We start from the raw sequence: 16850 nt of genomic DNA, 5'->3' as shown, positions 1-16850 counted from the left end.
ATGACTCTCACCTACAGGAACTGTAATCACCAGCTGGTAATGTGATCGTGAAAGCTTGGAAGATGTTGGAGGTTCAGTGGCCTTGAGCTTTAACTCTCGCTGTTCACAGGAGGAAACTGACATGGGATCCTAGACACACTAGAATCTCAGAGATTTTGTTGTTCTAAATCAGAAGCCATTCGAGACTTGGGATGCTGTGGAAGATGCAAGCTTAAGCATGTTGACATTTGATGGAAGATGTTTAACATGAATCAAGTAATCCTTCTCTTTCTCGATTCCTGTCAATGTATCTATCCATAAGCCTTCTTAGCATTGGCTTGCTATGGACACAACTAAACCTTCATTGTTTGTTTTGGTAGAAGTTCAAAGGGATCTCTCCGATATTAAGCAATAAGATACGCGAAGTATAATTGATTTTAGGAAATAAAAGTGGAAAAAAATATTTATAGTTAGATATCTGTAGTCATTTATAGTTACGATGATTCGAGTAGATATCGAAATGGTTGATGACATTAACTAATCACCTATGTCGTGATGATTTCAACTACAAAGGTGATCGATGACTTGGTCTAATTATGTTGAGGTGATAGTTTTGATCATTGATGTGATATAATTATTGAAATAATGATAAATTAGATGAGATGGTGATTTTTATTGTTGTGATGGCATAACTACTACCATGGAGGTATAACTACTACTAACAAGGTTCTGATGGTGGAGCTTAATAGTCACTGGGATGATGACTTCGACCACTAAAGTGACATAATTACTGTGAAGATGATCGATGATGCAATGTGTATGACTCAATTACGATTTTAATAGTGTCATTTGTGTCGATGTTCATGTGTTGATGTTGGAGATATCAATTTCGCCTTTATCAAAAAGTGGAAACAGTGATTTGGAGCCAACGATCTACTGGTTAATGTGACCCTTAAACTAATCGCATGTGTGATAAGTTTTATTATTATTATTATTATTATTATTATTATTATTATTATTATTATTATTATTATTATTATTATTATTATATCTTTTATTTTATATCGGATGGTGTATATTTTATAATGTCGTTAGATCTATATATATATTGTGATAGATATATATTTCTTAATAAGATAAATTCATCTTTAAACATATATCTTAAATAGTTCTAGTCATATATTATTCGTAAGAGATATCGAGATAACCGAATAGATCGATGTGCTATATACTCGTTAATATGATAAAGGTAGCTGGGTTCATAGCTGATTGTGTAAGAATACTATGAATATAGTACATGGGCTTATTGGAGAATGAGTTTACTGAATGATTTACTTACAGAATGCTGATTAATTTGATACCTCGTCAAATAACGATTTTATACTCTCAATTATATATCTAGTCTTTAGACTTTAGATATTAACAATATCTTATTTGAGTACTCGATTCTTTTATACATAACTTACAGGTTTGAAACTTTCAGGTCTAGTACAACCGATCATTGGGAATGATAATCAATCATACGAAGGTAATTGAGTGTCAATAGAGGATCATTCACTCTCAATATCATGAGAAAAATATTTCATATATTATCACTCAAGTAAATCTTTAGCTAGAGTCAATCAAATCATGATGAATATGATAAGCACGAGATTTGAATTGAGAGAGAAGAAATTCTCTGAAAGAATCCAATTAGAGTGAGACTCGGTGGATTCCGTATGGGCTTGATAGTACCATGCTTCGTATATAATCATTGGGATATTAGATGAATGAGAGATTACAGGTACACGGTAACTTATAGTATACATGTCTAATGGATTATATATCCTTTTGTATCATCCCTACTTCTTCCTAAAGCCGATTGCCCCCTCTCTAGTTTGAGAGGATAATAAGAGGGACCGATCCCTCCTTGGTTGCTACAGCGTGGTGATACATAAATACAAGAAAAGAATTTGTTACACGAGGAGGTGTGTCGTTGTCTCACTCGTTGTATGGATAATCGCTGGAGAAGAGTTTGTGAGAGTATGAGATATGCAAATTAGGGATATACAATTTTTCTTAGGTGAGAACATCTCACACCCCTTACGTGATTTTGTCACTTTTGAGTTTTATGCTCATGATCTTTACACAACGATTCGATAGGATTATTTTGAGAAACCAATTTCTATTTTTATTTTTCGCATGATGCTTCTCAAGATTTCCCAACACAATCAATGGAATAAAGATCTCAATTACGAATATGCATGTTATAATCAAGCTTTCACATCACATGATTTGTCTATTAATCTAATTATGATAATTTATCTTATGTGATTTAAGCATATATATATATCATATTCAATATATATTTTATTATTTAGATAGTTTATATTAACCAATAAAATTTTAATATTTTTTTTATTTTTCAATAGTAGTATATTATTCTATAAAATTTGATGAAGTGATGATCCAAAATACAAAATAAAAAAACATTTCAATGACTCTATCGCTAAGATAATATTTTTTTATTTAGTCACTTTTTATTGATCACATATCTTTATGATTAAGAAAAAAAACTTTTTTCCTTATTACATGAATTAAATGTTTAATTTCCTCCGAGTAAAAGTAGAGATATTGAGAAAATATTGTGCAATGTAAATATGTGTGTTAATACGTTAATGCATGAGAAGTGGAGATACAGTTACGCCGAAGAACAAACGATCCACTACGCATGTCGCCGGTCCAAAATCCAGCTAGAAATGTTAGGCCGCGAGCCGGCCCAAAACTCAACACTCATATTTAATTCCGTCTCGCGCCCTACTATAAATTTGGCATCTGCGTGTCGCGACGGCCCACTCGGAAGTCCGTGGAACAACCGCCGCCTCGGCATTGGATGTCGAAATTCTCGCAGGGGCGCTTCCTAAGCCTCCTGGCTCTCAACCTCCCCTCTCCCGCAAAACCCTTCTCCCCCTCGCCGTCCCTCATCCTCCTCCTTCGCCGCCGGCTCCCCCTTTCACCGTCCCCGCCGGTGCCCCGTCGCTTCTTCGGAGCCTCCCCAACCCCGTCGACGCCGATGGCCCATCGGGTACGCCCACAGTCCCGTCCCCCATTTTCTTCCCCCGCTCCGGCGTCCTCGATTGTCCTCTCGATCGAATTTTCTTGGTCTCGTCCTCGTTCGTGTTCCTGACCGACGTTTCGCAATCGACGCTTTTCGATTTCGCCGTCGATTGATGTTTCTTCGTTTCGTCCTAGATCGTTTTCTTGATTTCGATGTCAACATGATTGACATTTCTTGATTTCCTATCGCAGGGAAAGCAGACGACTCAATGGAAGGAGAAGCAGCGGCCTGCAGCCGTGGGATCTCCTCCCTCCTCACCAGTTACAGCGTCTGCAGTGGCCGATGGAGTCGGAAGGTTGAGCATTGCCGACAATCCTGCTGCCCGTTCACCTCCGATGCAGCTTGGTGGTGCACCGCTGTCGAACCAGGGATCCGTGAAGAGCCAACAGAAGGGCTTGTGGAAACCTAAATCCTATGTGACTGCTACTAGTGCTGTGGCTGCTCCGGTTGAGAGCACCATCAGTTCGGTTCCAACAGAGGAGGAGACGGGCAGTAGCGCCAACAACTTGATGAAGCTGTTCAAGGGTCCCATCGGTGCACATTTTAACGTGGATAATAACACCTTCTCACACGCACAAATAAGAGCTACGTTCTATCCAAAATTTGAGAATGAGAAGTCGGATCAGGAGGTATTATCTGCTTAATGAGTTTCTTATTTCTGTTTTCGTTCATATTTCTGAGAGATTTATTGGAGTTTAAGCATAAGATACTTGGTTTATTCATCTGGCGACTCATTTTGGACTTGTTTGATTATGGATATCGTTGCCCCCTCTTAATTGCATCTCGCTAAAGTTGGAGACTTGTTGTGTATGTCTCACCATTGGTGCAAATAATTCTTTAGCCTCGGTTTGTGCAGCTACATGATCTTTTGCCACATTGGATGATTTGGTAGTTTTTTTTTAAAACCAACATTCTTCATTGGCATCTTGACTAGCATCTGTCAGATAATGGGTAAACTGTTTCAATATTCATGTTTAATTAGCAGAGATGAATTCAGGTGCAGATGTTGTATTGCTAAACTTTGTGGTTGTTTTTGTCTACAATGGACACAAATATGAACCTGGATATGTAGTTGATACCGATTTGAAGCAGGATTTAGGACAGAAATATGTTAATATTACATAATTTTTAATAACACATGAGCAATTAAGATACTAAATCATATGTTCGATTATTTTTCTTGGGTAAGAGATCTCTAAAGCAACTATGAAAGGGTAGAGAGAGGAGACATAGGAAATTTTATTGCATCCATAGAAACCTACACGAATAGCAGCTATGTCATGTATATTGGTTACTGGTTAGTACTCTTTTATTTAAACCCACAATGGGAATTCTGTTGAGAATTGTTAATTCTTGATTATGCTTAATCATATTCCTGGCAGTCATGTTGGTTTTGCATTATTATATATATTTTTTACAATATTAGTTTGTATTTGGCCTTAAGGACATTCTTAGGTGGTTTTAGAGCCTCAGCAACAGGTTTATGACCTAGGTTAGCTCTATGGCCTTTGTTCATGCATTTTTTTCCCAATATTAAACAAAGTACACATTAATAGAACCATTATGATCCAAATATACGTTGGCTATGAGAGAGTGATATGATGTACTACTTGACAGAGGAGTTGATGTCAAATTTTAGTGGCATCATCCTCATTGGTTTTCTGAAGAAAAGGTGTGGCTTAGTGCATGAGGTTTCTGGCAGTGCGCTGGTGCATTCTTTGGTGTTTTTGGTGCCTCGTCAGTCAATATCTGGTTAGCTCTATGGCTCTTGCTCATGCATTTTTTTTTGCCAATTGAGCAAAGTAAGTCCAAATAGGACCATTTTTGCTCTATGATGTGATATGCCCATTTGACAAAGGAGTTTCTGTCAAGTTTAGTGACATCAGCTTCATCTCTCAGTTGGAAAAAGGGTGGCGAGAGCATGCGGTTTTCAGTGACACAAGGTCTTGGGAGGGCCAATGTGCTACGTTCATGACTTGAAACCTGGTGACCCAGTTTGCAAAGGGGCAACTCTTCCGTGATTTAAAACCATGTGCCATTTAGAACTCATATATGATAACTATAATTTGCTTAGTTGGTAAAGTTGATCGTGTACTTCTTGAAGAATGTTCTAATTGGGTTATTGTGTTTGATGTGCAGATTAGAATAAGAATGATAGAAATGGTCTCTCATGGTCAAGCTACAGTAGAGGTATGACATTTGATTCTCTAGGCTCCTCTGATTTTTAGTATATTTATGTTTTCTTTTTTGGTTGCCAAAATCTGAAAAGTAAAAGATATTGGAGAAGAATATTTGCTGAACAAATTTGCTAAGTCCATATGTTATTATATTTGTATTTAGTTCTACCTTCTGATTTTTGCAGGTGTCTCTCAAGCACTCTGGTTCCCTTTTTATGTATGCTGGTCATCACGGTGGAGCTTATGCAAAGAACAGTTTCGGAAACATGTATGTTTGGAACAAGTTTGTTTAGTTATTATTGAAGTTTGATTTGTCTACCTCAACAGGTGATACTAAAGACTGCTTTTATATAGTTACACTGCAGTTGGTGTTTTTGTCCTAAGTCGAATGTTTCTTGAGGCGTGGGGCACTGAAGCAGGAAAAATGCAAGCACAATTTAATAATTTTCTGGAGGTACTGTTTATAATTTTGTTAATGAGCTTTTAGTTTGCATAGTTTTGGACGTTCGTTAATGAAGGTATATCAAGTATTGTACAACAAATTTTTATCAATGATTTTGCCAGAGATCTGTTAGCTGTACTCAAGGGTGCCATTTGGCATGTGTTAGTACAGGTCAGAGTGTATTATGCCAAGAAGTATCAGCATACCATGTTGGCCCTTGCTGGTGGTGCTAGCATATGACTGGTCAAATTTCTGGCATAAATCGGCTAGCACAAGGGTGTGTTGCCCAGCTAAAAAAGTGTCAGCACGTGCTTGTGCTAAAAAAAAAATCCTTGGGTATGCTGAAGTAGGAAAATTTAAGATCAGTAACATTTAACATGTTTTCCTTTGGGACACATCTGTTTGATACCTTGTATATATTATTGATAGTAAGTCGTCGGTATTTTGGACCAAGGACTGTCTTGTATTGACCACCTGTATCAGTCACTGGCCGTACTCTGTACCAATCAGTATGACAGTACTGTTGTACCAACAGACAGTATATTGGCGCGTACCATATACTCAAAGAGGAAATAGGAGAGGATAAAAAAAGAGAAGTGGTGGAGGAAGGAAGAGGAAGGAAGAAGAGGAGGCAGTGGAGGAAGAGGAGGAAGAAGGGGAGGCAGGTGGAGTTAGAGGAGGAAGGAGGAAGAGGAGGAGAAGAGGACAAGAAGCACACCCGGAATCGATGATGCACGATAGGTGGCAGGCAGTGACAAGTAGCTGCAGGCAGCTCGTGGGCGAAGAGGGCTAGCAAATTTGAGCCTTAAACTAGTGTTAGATAGTGTTCTTTTAATAAGTACGACCTGACCGTCAGAAACAAGGGGCCCTCCTTGTACTAGTTCACGCTCGGACTAGTACTAGCAAACCTTTGCTGTTCTTCCGTACCCTCAAGAGTTCCAAATTTTTATTTCTACTACAAGGTTTTGATAACCTATAACTTGTTATCAGAAGCTGCATATAAGCTTAAATAATAAACATGGCCAACAATATGATTTTTTCAAATTATATAATAAAATGTTTGCATACATTAGGGCCCTCATATGATAGTTTTCGCTGTTCTCACCACATCATGTTGCTGTGATATCTGAGGTGGTGACATGACATTCTCATAATGGTGGCACAATATTCACATGACATATAGATGCAAATTTTTTTTCAGGTCATTGCCATGTGAATGTCACAATGCCACGTTAGTGCCAATGCATTACTGTACTTTGTCACATCAACATTAATGATGTCTCTTCGAATATATTCAATAAAAGGGAATATTAAGTAAACTTTAGGGTGGCTTCTGTGTAAGGATGACATGAACAATATGTGACACCAATAATTATGCTTTTATATTATTTAAACTTTGTTAGAGTTCATTTCAGAAAGAGGGCAAAAATGGTCTTTTTAATATGCTGATGGTTATTCTCAAATGCTAGTTTGATGGAAACTAATCTTAGGGGCATATAGGATTGTCTAGAATAGATCTTGGGCATTCATAAATTCAAACTAGATATTAGAATCTTGGAGTATGTATGATATATAACCTTGATCAGGAATATACAATTTTCTTGATGCATTTGTTATTATTTCCGAAATTTTGTTGAGCTTTTAACCTTCTTGTATCTGTTTGTAACTGAAATATGTATAACTGCCTTACAGTAAAATTCTAGGATGAAAATTTGTTGGCTATGATAAACGACAAATTAGTGTTGGTCTATCGGAAACCAGTTGTAAGGAACATGTAGATGCATGTGTATGAAAAATTTAAAACATAATTCTTAACGAATAGAAAATATTATTCATTTTCTTATAAATAAAAGAAATAGAAGTATTTATACTTCAAATCCATATGCATTCCATAAAAATACTTCCCTCTCAATAAACCAATTTGTAACATATTGGTGGCGTATCATGGCGTCCGTGTCCCGTACCCGTATCCGTGCTTCTTAGAGTATGCCTTCTTTTCACTTTGAAGAATTTCACTTGAGGATAGAGACACTTCCGAATCAATCAGAGTAAATTAAACACTGTTTTTTATATAACAAAATTCAGAAGACAAATGTATTATATACCGTGCATGAATCATGATTTAGAATATCAGTTGCATTGTTACATGCTGACTGATTCAACCAAGCACCATCATATCATTTGGTACTGAATGGTATTCAGTTATTTTTCTTTTCTTATTAATAGTTTGGTGATGCTGAGAAGCAGATGTTAGTAGACTTCCTGTTTGGGTAACTGCCAAGATGTTGAGACTGATATTAGATAGGTGTTTAAAACTTTGGTGTGTTTACATGGTTGTTTCATGATCTATTATGTGTTTTTGTACATGGGATTATGCTGATGAAGAAGATTTCAAGATCTAATATGACATTGGTTATTGTTTCAATTACGATCTCGATTAGTATCATATTCTAATAAGATTGGATCTAGCTGGTCTAGTCCATTGATTGCCTAGTGTGGTGGAGTGATGGCATGCTCCAAACTAGGCAGAGACTGTCATATTTTGACATCCCTATTTTCTCATTTAGGAGCTTATTTGATTGTCATATTTTCATTGGCCAGACCTAATTCAGAGTGACTGAATGCCTAGTCGATTATAAGAAATTATAAATTTGTTTTGGTACTGGATGTTAAGTTTTATATAACTTATGCACTTTTTCCAACTTCTTTTGGTGTCAACCATTAATCATTTTAAGAGAGGTGTTTTGCTTGTTTGATGATCCTTATCATAAAGAGCATAATATAGTTCTATTTATCTTATCAATCTATTGTATACCTACCCTAAAAAAGAATTTTATCCTTTTCTTGTATTTACCTCCACACATATTGTTTTATTCTTTTTATTTTCAGCATTTCTAGTTAGGTCTTTTGAGTTGTGTTGACGTAAACATAAAAAATGCATTATTGTATTTTGCAAGTGAATTGGCATGTATTTTGGAACAGTCATTTACCAATTCATTTTTTTTCTCAAGGAAAATCGAATCTGTATATCAATGGAATTGGTAACTGCTGTTTTAGGAGACCATGGGCAGCGACCTCTCGATGATTATGGTACAAAAATTTCCTTTGCCTTAGCTAATTAGAGCATCAGAGTTTCTTTGATTGTATTATGTGTTTTCATGGTCAATAGTTTCATAATGACATGAGTATAGCTATACTTAACAAAAAAATTGTGCATAATCCATTTACTTGACAGTTGGTTCCTTTCTATGCGCTTTCCTTCCTAACTATGGTCTATTGTCTTTTTTCCTATATCCTCTTACTCTTTTTTACCAGAATTTTTATGTAAGTCTAAGTCTAACTAATGATTAGTTTGACCTACCCCAAATTTGGTTAGGAAAATGAAAGTAAAATATATAGTAGTAATTGTAATCTAGGATTGCCTTTTCGAGTATCAGACTTGTTTTGATACTTTATCGGACCGGTATGTACTGATGTACTGACACATAGTATGTTGGTACGTACTGGTGGTTCGACAAGGAAGAAAAAGAGGGAGAAGAGGAAGGGGTGGTGGAGGAATGGAGGAGGAAGAAGGAAGAAGAGGAAAAAGTGGAGGAAGAAGAAGAAAGAGGAGGAAAAGTGCAAGTGAGGCAATGACAGCGTTGAAACGGTAGCGGTGAGGAAGCGTCAAAGCAGCAATGGCGAAGTGGCGGCATCTTACGCGAGAAGAGGGTTTGCATTTGCATGCCCTAATATATTTTTTTCTTTTTTTAATGCTGATGTGGGCAGAGCCCCATCAATTTTTTGCATTATTTTATTATTTTAACTAGATCGCCCGAAATGGGGTGGTCCGTTTATTGGCCCACGCCCGGACCGTACCATTTCGGGCAGTACAGAAAACATTGGCTGTAGAAGCATGTGTCTTGCTTCATTGACTTTGTAGAGGAAGACCATGTAATCCTTGCGAATTTTTTTTGAGAAGTTTCTTGTTTTCTAACATTTGGATGCATTAGTACTACAATGTATTGGCATCACCCTTTTTTTATTGTGACAAGAAACGATACTTCAAATACAATACTGAGTCAAATTTAACTAATCCTCTATCGGCCATAAATTGGGTTCAATAGACTTAGGATGAACCAGATAAGGACAGAAGTAAAACTATCATAGTTCGTGTTGTAATATTGATTTGAACAGTAAACAATCTAGATAAGGACAGAAGTAAAACTATCATAGTTCTTTTGTTGTTATATTGATTTGAACAGTAAACAATCTTTAAAGATGGCTGCTGGTCTTCGGTGAGTCTCGAGGCAGCAGAGGCAATAGGAGAGGTTATTGGCAACCTGAAAAGGTTGATGTAGGTTTATAGTTTGGACTTTGAGTCAATTGACTGATTCAGTCTTGCAATAATATAGTTCTATGTTTGTTTTCAGCTCAAGAATGAGAGAATGAAGTTAGATAAGCTCATTGCATTCTAATGTAGCAATTTTGTTTGAGATTTTACATTTTTTTGCTCTTGTGTTGAGTTTCAGAACAACATTTGGCAATTTGGCATGTATCTTTTCACCAGCTAACCAGAACCTCATGTTGAAGGAACTTAAATCTTTGGAAAATATGTTGTTTGTTCCCTGATTAATTACAGAGCCTATGGTCTGCTGACATATTGAACTACGTCCGATTTGCTTCAACTTATGGAAAACTAGAAATGAAATTAGTGAACAATTTGAGGATTTTTAGAGATCAACAAGGATAAATTTTACCAAAGAAGCTAAACCATACCGAAAGGTCATGGTTTGGGTTCAGCTTCAAGAGATTCAGGCCTAGTCTAAAGTAAGTCTGACCACATACTGTGCTTTTAGTTTAGTTTTGTCTGAGGTCTGGACTTGTGAATTGTGCTGCAAAATTCTTCCATTGGTTTACCAAGGCAGTGATTCATTTACATTATTTGAGATTTTTTACAAATTATTTGTCAAAGTCAAGATTCTTTCCTTGGTCAGAATTTGTATGGTTCACTTTTCTTTTCTTTCTTTATTATTTATTTTATATTGGAGGTGGAAATTTACAGTATCTGGTTTTATCAATCGAAAATGCTTAGAATAGTACTTATTATCTTAAATTTCTTATTAGTTGGTTGTTTAGATTAGGCTGGTGAGAAAATTTTGTTCATGTTTTTGAGCCCTGGTACTCTGACTGTCCATGGAAATTAATGGTCATACACTGAAGTATTCCTGTCTATCACCTTATGACATATGCTATGGTTGCAGTATGTGTTTTCTTGCTCATACTACATACTCCGAAGTCTGATATTTTTTTTGTCTCTTTATTCTCTCATTACATTTTTCTTGCTTGCTTAGGAGCTCCTCTCTGTTACTTTTTTCTTTGACTTGTTTCATGTTTGCATCTTTTTTTAAAATACTTTTTCCTTGGTTAGTTAGATAGTGATACTGATTTCAAGTTGTTGAGATTTGTTCAGCATCAGTTGTATTGTCATTCTTTCTGATGTTTTAATTATTTTAATATAGTTGCTTCGTTACCGGAAATTTGCCTGGAACCCCCAATGGCTTTTTCCTTGTATTTGTATCTTTTTTGTTTCCATTTCTTTTAACTCCTTTTTTTTGTTGTTGTACCTCATGATATCATTCTTTTTATCCTTAATATTATAATTTTTCCAAGAAGTTCTAGCTTTTGTTATGACGTTCTGATGTATTGTTCACATTTTTGACAGTTGTGATCACAGCTGTAACAGATTTGGGCCATGGCAAGCCAAAATTCTACTCTACTCCTGAGTTAATTGCATTCTGCCGGAAATGGCGTCTCCCCACAAATCATGTTTGGTTGTTCTCAACAAGGTGGAGTTTGGTCATTTATTATACTACCTGATAGTGTTAAAAATAAATTTTCTGATTTGTTTATAACAAATGGACTAAGTGCAAATAGATATTCCTTCACTGATGAGTTTGCTTTTGGGAGCTGGTAAAATGAGACCGTGCATCTGACATGAATAAGGGTGGCATTGTACTTTAAACGCCAGCTACTTGATTAAATTTTCTTTTAAAATAGATATCTATATTTATTCAATCAGTGTAGATCTAGATAAATTCAAATCTAAACAAAAAGCGAAAAAACATGTTGAAGTATTGACATAATGTAGCCCAAGGATTTAAATATTAACTGCTTCTGCTGGTGCAAACGAGTATTTACTGATCCAATCAAGTATCGGTTTCAGAAAATATTGCTCAATATTGGTACAACACAATTTGTTTTTTTTTATTTAATGATATCGGATGTTATAGATTGGTATGCCACTCATTATACTAGTATCATATTGGTCTTATGATTAGCAAAACTGGTATTGTATCTGGCATTGGCTTCCCTTTGGCTGCTGAAACTGTGTTGGTTGTGCAGCCATTTTTAACCCAAAGTGGTCTTTGATGATTAATATGACAAATTGTCCAAGGGATCTTGGATGTCAAATTTTAATATATTGTTAACAACATAGATCCTGAGGTTTATCAAATTGTGCAAGGGAAACACCTTGTTTTCCTTACAGTGATTATTTGCTTCTTTGCCAACTTATTCCGGTATTTTCTAGACCAAGTCATATGCTAAAATGGAGAGTTTGTGTGGGTTGTACAATTCCAAATGTTCTCTGTCTTTTTCTTGTTTAGCCTTTTAGTGGTGTGGGTTGTCGGTTTTAATACCCTTGTTTGGCCATTACTGCTCTATTCTGTTCTATCTTCACATCTCTATTTCCTAGTGTTCAAAGTTGTGTAACTTCTTTTAAATCTTTGAACAATCTCTCTTTTATTCTCGTCTTTTTTCTTGTTTAGGAAATCTGTCACATCTTTTTTTGCTGCATATGATGCCTTGTGTGAAGAAGGAACCGCGACGACTGTGTGTAAGGCTCTCAATGAAGTGGCAGACATATCTGTGCCTGGTAATAATAACTAATTGCTGCAAGATTTACTTTACCTCATGTTTAATGTTCTAATTACTAGTGATGCCAAGCTGAAACTTGAAAAGCTTTCATTTCTGGTGTTGGTTAAGTTCTTAACTAGTCTTAAGTCTTAACTCATAAGTACTCTTTGTTTCTTTGTATTCCATAAAATTTTGGTCATGTGCTCCATGATATTTTTTACAGCTGGACATGTTTTTATTTTTCCTTTTGCAGGGTCAAAAGATCACATAAAGGTGCAAGGCGAGATCCTGGAAGGGTTGGTTGCCCGTGTTGTCAGCTGTGATAGCTCAAAACATATGGAGAAAGTTCTGAAAGACTTCCCTCCGCCAGCATTAGATGGAGGTGAGCTGGGTTCCAACTTCCAAAACTACGTCTTTCCCCAGCATTTTGGTCATGTGCAATCTGTTAGTGGGATTTAGTTATGGAGTTTGTTCGTGTTTGATGCCAAGATGAAAGATAAGCTTAGCATCATATATATTTAAAGGGGTTAGTTTAAAAGTGACAGAAATAGGAATGAAGAAATCAGTCAGTGAACAGAAGAGGTGAAACCAATCTGAAAAGTTAAAAGATATCAAAGTAAAGCATCCGCATTTTGAATCAATACACAGAACCTCGACACCTCAGCTACATCCCCTTTCTTATCCTTTTTCTTTTTAGCTGATATGCAAGCAATTTTTTTGGTGGCACACTCATGTTGACTGGTGGCTGGCATGGGATGTGCCATTTGCATGACATGATGCATCATTGGGCTGACCTTCTTGTGTTCTGATAGATAATGAGTCAGAAAAAAGTGACAAGGAAAACAAAGGAGAGAAGAGGAAGGAAGAAGAAAAAACTGAAATGTATCATTTTCTCCACATCTTATATGGTTTCTCGTAGATGTTCATTGGTCCTGCAGTATCCAGATCTCATACACAAGGGTCATGGCTGAGTTGTCCTGTTACCACCTATATATTTTAGGTCTGATTAGACTGAACCTGTTTGATATAATTCTGTCAACTAGTTCAAGAATTGAATTTATCAGCTTGACAAGAAGGCTTGATACCATTGCATATCATTTCATTTTTTTTATTGTTTTATATGGTGATAGTGGTATGTATTGTTATTACTGGCCGGTATACTGAGCCTGATAGATTACCTAAATTGATACTGGAGTACTGGACTAATGCTTAAAATCCTTGAGACAAATATTAAGTATTCTAATCTGTTGATACAGATCTGTTTAACTGACTAATATTTACTGGGTATGTACTAACCAAGGATAGATATTGAACCATCTTTGTCAGTTTGGCCTGTATGCAATTTATTATTGTTTTTTCTGGTGGTACTGGGTGGTATAGTTCCATATAACACCAGAAAGAAAAATATAAAGTTTGTATCATGATAAAGCTACAGTAGAAATTATGCACTTCCACCTTCACTGTTGGTATTGCCCCCTTTTTCTCTTCATAATTTAGTTCTTTCCGATAATAAATACTGATGCTATTTTCTACTTCCAGCTCTTAAATCTTTCATCTTCGAAAGCAATCTTCTCTCAGAATTATCCAAAGTTCTAGGGATGTTAAAACTTGAGGATGTATGTGGTTATTGGTAATCCAGACTCCAGAGTATGTTCCTCTGGTCTCTATCAACTTTCAACTTCTAGCGAGTAATGGCAGAGCCACAGATATAATTCTGGGTCTACGTTGTCCATGCAAGTCGGGGACACCAGGATATGATACCTGCATTCTACTTGATCGTCAACCCATACCTTATATCTTTTGAATACTACTCTACAAGTTGACTTGAGGAGACTGTTTCACATTTATGCGATGATAAAAGTCCATGTTTGCTGGCTGAGATGATTGAATCTCATTAGTGTGTGAGGGAGAAATTTTGACATTAATAAGTTACTGTATCCTGACTGGATTGTCGCTCATCTCATGGATGTCTAATAGATATTTCTAAGAAAGCACAATTAATAAGTCCATGTTTACTTGATGAACTGACAATAGAATGGTGTTCTTTAAAACACAATTAATGGTTGAATCTGCTGATGATTTGATTGTGCATTGGTCGCAAAGAATATCCATGTTTATATCAAAGAAGATAATACCAAGAACTGCAATAGTAGGTCCTAGACCTGGAGCAGTCCATGTCCAGACTGGTACAGGTCCAGTCCATGCCATCATACTGATAAAGGATACACTGGTATGTACTGTGGTACCAGGACAGTTTTGCAATCCTTGGACGATACCTTTTTCATTCCTTTTTTTTACTTTATTTTGGATATCATGTCTGTCTTGTTGATTGTATTTGTCTGTTTGTTTTGGGTGGCAGTTGGACTTGATCTAGGACCAACTTTGCGAGAAGTGTGTGCTGCAAATAGGTCAGATGAGAAGCAGGTAATTCACCTTGATGATGTTTGGACCCTCAGCCTTCTTCTTTTGTCTTTAAAGGTCTTTCATCTTGATGGATGACACTACTCCCTCCCTTTTTATTGTTTAAGGCATTCTTATTTTTGTTTGTGTGTGTACACTGTGCAGCAAGTTAAAGCACTCCTTCAAAATGCTGGCACCTCTATGTGCCCTGACTATGCTGATTGGTTTGGGATTGAGGAGTCTGGTGTCCATTCTCGTCAAGCTGATCGATCAGTCCTTTCAAAATTTTTACAAGCTCATCCTACTGACTATGCAACAACAAAGTTGCAGGTATGGTGCACCGACTTTCTTGATTATAATTCTATGTGGAGTGCTCTATTTAGTTTAGCCATGAGAGCATGACACATTCAAAACAATTTTGGTATCCTAGCTTATCATTGCTTCATAACAATGAAACTTTGCATAATTTGTATATTATGTATGTTTCTGTCTGTATGGAGAACACAATCTAATTCTTGTCTAGAAGCATAGAATTGACGTAGATAGTGCATGATGGTCCATCTCTAGGTCAGAAATTAAGATCTGATTTTGTTTATCTCTTAAAGTTCTTATACCATGGAAGAATCTGTAGGCTTTCATGTGCTTGGTCAAGATTGTAGTTCTTTAGAGAATTTGTTTTCGTATCTTTCCAATTGGTTTCACTAGAATTATCTTCACCTCTTCGTCTCTTCTCTTCTTTTCCTTTCCTTTGTAAAAATAATAGAGGATTGAAGAGACTCATTGTTATTGAGGCTTTTATGCCCTAAAAAATGATTTCTTGGACCTGGCATGGGTTTTAGAACATGCTGGACTATACCTCCATATGAGGCGAAGTTGTTGCGAAACGTGACCGCAGTGAGAATGCCAGCCCTCTACATGGTTCTGTTTGCCTAAACCAAAAGTCACTGCTACTTATGGTAATCCAGAAACTGATTGGTGACGTATGGTCTGCTTATCACCCATTGGCTGGACTGGGAAAAACAAAAACCTGGTTGACCATACCTTTCCAACTGATATTTTAATCATTATTTCTCGATACAGTCTGTCTATCTTAGTTTCTTTGTTTTAGGTTTCTTTGTAGGTTCCTTGACTAAGAATGAAGTATTAATTTGGATGGTTTTGAGTCAAATTCCTGTTGTGAATCATTTTGAAACTTGGATTGGATTATAAATGATCAGTGTAGCTTTATGTTGATGCACACAGTTTTGATATTTAACTTCCCAAGTGCCAGCTCGTTGCAAAATTTTTTATTTTACAAAGAGGACTTATGACAACCATTTGACAAGAATTTTTAACTTCAGATAGCATAAGTTGCACAAGTAATAGGGGGCGGAAGGAACCATGAAAGTAATAGGAAAGCATGATTGTATACTTCAAATTTTTATCCATTAAAAGATTAGAATCTTTAAGAACAGTCAACCTGCTTGTAGAGTCAACTCGTTACCATATTATTAAATATTATCATCCAAGATACAAGAGAGCATCAGTTTCGCTTGTCAAGGCTTTCTCCAATTTAAGCACAAAAGGTCTTCTCAAATCCCCAAGAAGGTAAAAAAAAAGGAGGAAATTAACCTAAAATTTGCATTACAAAAAGAAGATAACTAGAGTCATAATCGTAACTTAGTGTTTTATCGCCACTACAAGTTTTACTCTACTAGAGGCTGTCTAGAGATTTTTTTTATTTAATCTTGTCAGCCCCCAAAAACCCATTAAAAGAGACTTCTAGAGCTCTCCTTATATTACTCCTAGTTGCTAGACAACTTGTATAGTCTAGAGTATTAGCATCAAGGTTTTCAATTTCGTCTACCGACTCGTCCTT

General features: G+C 36.3%; 1 protein-coding gene across 3 annotated transcripts in view; it reads left to right on the top strand.

Moving 5' to 3' along the window:
- The first annotated feature begins 2805 nt into the window (after nucleotides 1-2805).
- Nucleotides 2806-16850, top strand: part of LOC135612080 (tRNA ligase 1-like) — a 36183-nt gene continuing 22138 nt past the window's right edge. Inside the window, exons 1-11 of one of the 3 annotated variants that reach the window (XM_065107856.1) lie at nucleotides 2806-3043; nucleotides 3268-3705; nucleotides 5216-5266; nucleotides 5439-5521; nucleotides 5608-5707; nucleotides 8707-8785; nucleotides 11400-11523; nucleotides 12505-12611; nucleotides 12846-12974; nucleotides 14952-15016; nucleotides 15158-15322. In XM_065107856.1, the coding sequence (XP_064963928.1) occupies nucleotides 2852-3043; nucleotides 3268-3705; nucleotides 5216-5266; nucleotides 5439-5521; nucleotides 5608-5707; nucleotides 8707-8785; nucleotides 11400-11523; nucleotides 12505-12611; nucleotides 12846-12974; nucleotides 14952-15016; nucleotides 15158-15322 (1533 nt within the window). In that variant the 5' untranslated portion in view covers nucleotides 2806-2851. Of the gene's footprint in view, nucleotides 3044-3267; nucleotides 3706-4697; nucleotides 4829-4975; nucleotides 5267-5438; nucleotides 5522-5607; nucleotides 5708-8706; nucleotides 8786-11399; nucleotides 11524-12504; nucleotides 12612-12845; nucleotides 12975-14951; nucleotides 15017-15157; nucleotides 15323-16850 lie in introns of those variants that run through there. The other 2 variants (XM_065107857.1, XM_065107858.1) reach the window with 2 other exon arrangements.

This window comes from Musa acuminata, chromosome BXJ2-5 (assembly GCF_036884655.1).
Source record: "Musa acuminata AAA Group cultivar baxijiao chromosome BXJ2-5, Cavendish_Baxijiao_AAA, whole genome shotgun sequence".
Taxonomy (NCBI): Eukaryota; Viridiplantae; Streptophyta; class Magnoliopsida; order Zingiberales; family Musaceae; genus Musa; species Musa acuminata.
Note: the sequence above shows the minus strand (reverse complement) of the source record. Positions and strands in the feature narration are given on the sequence as shown.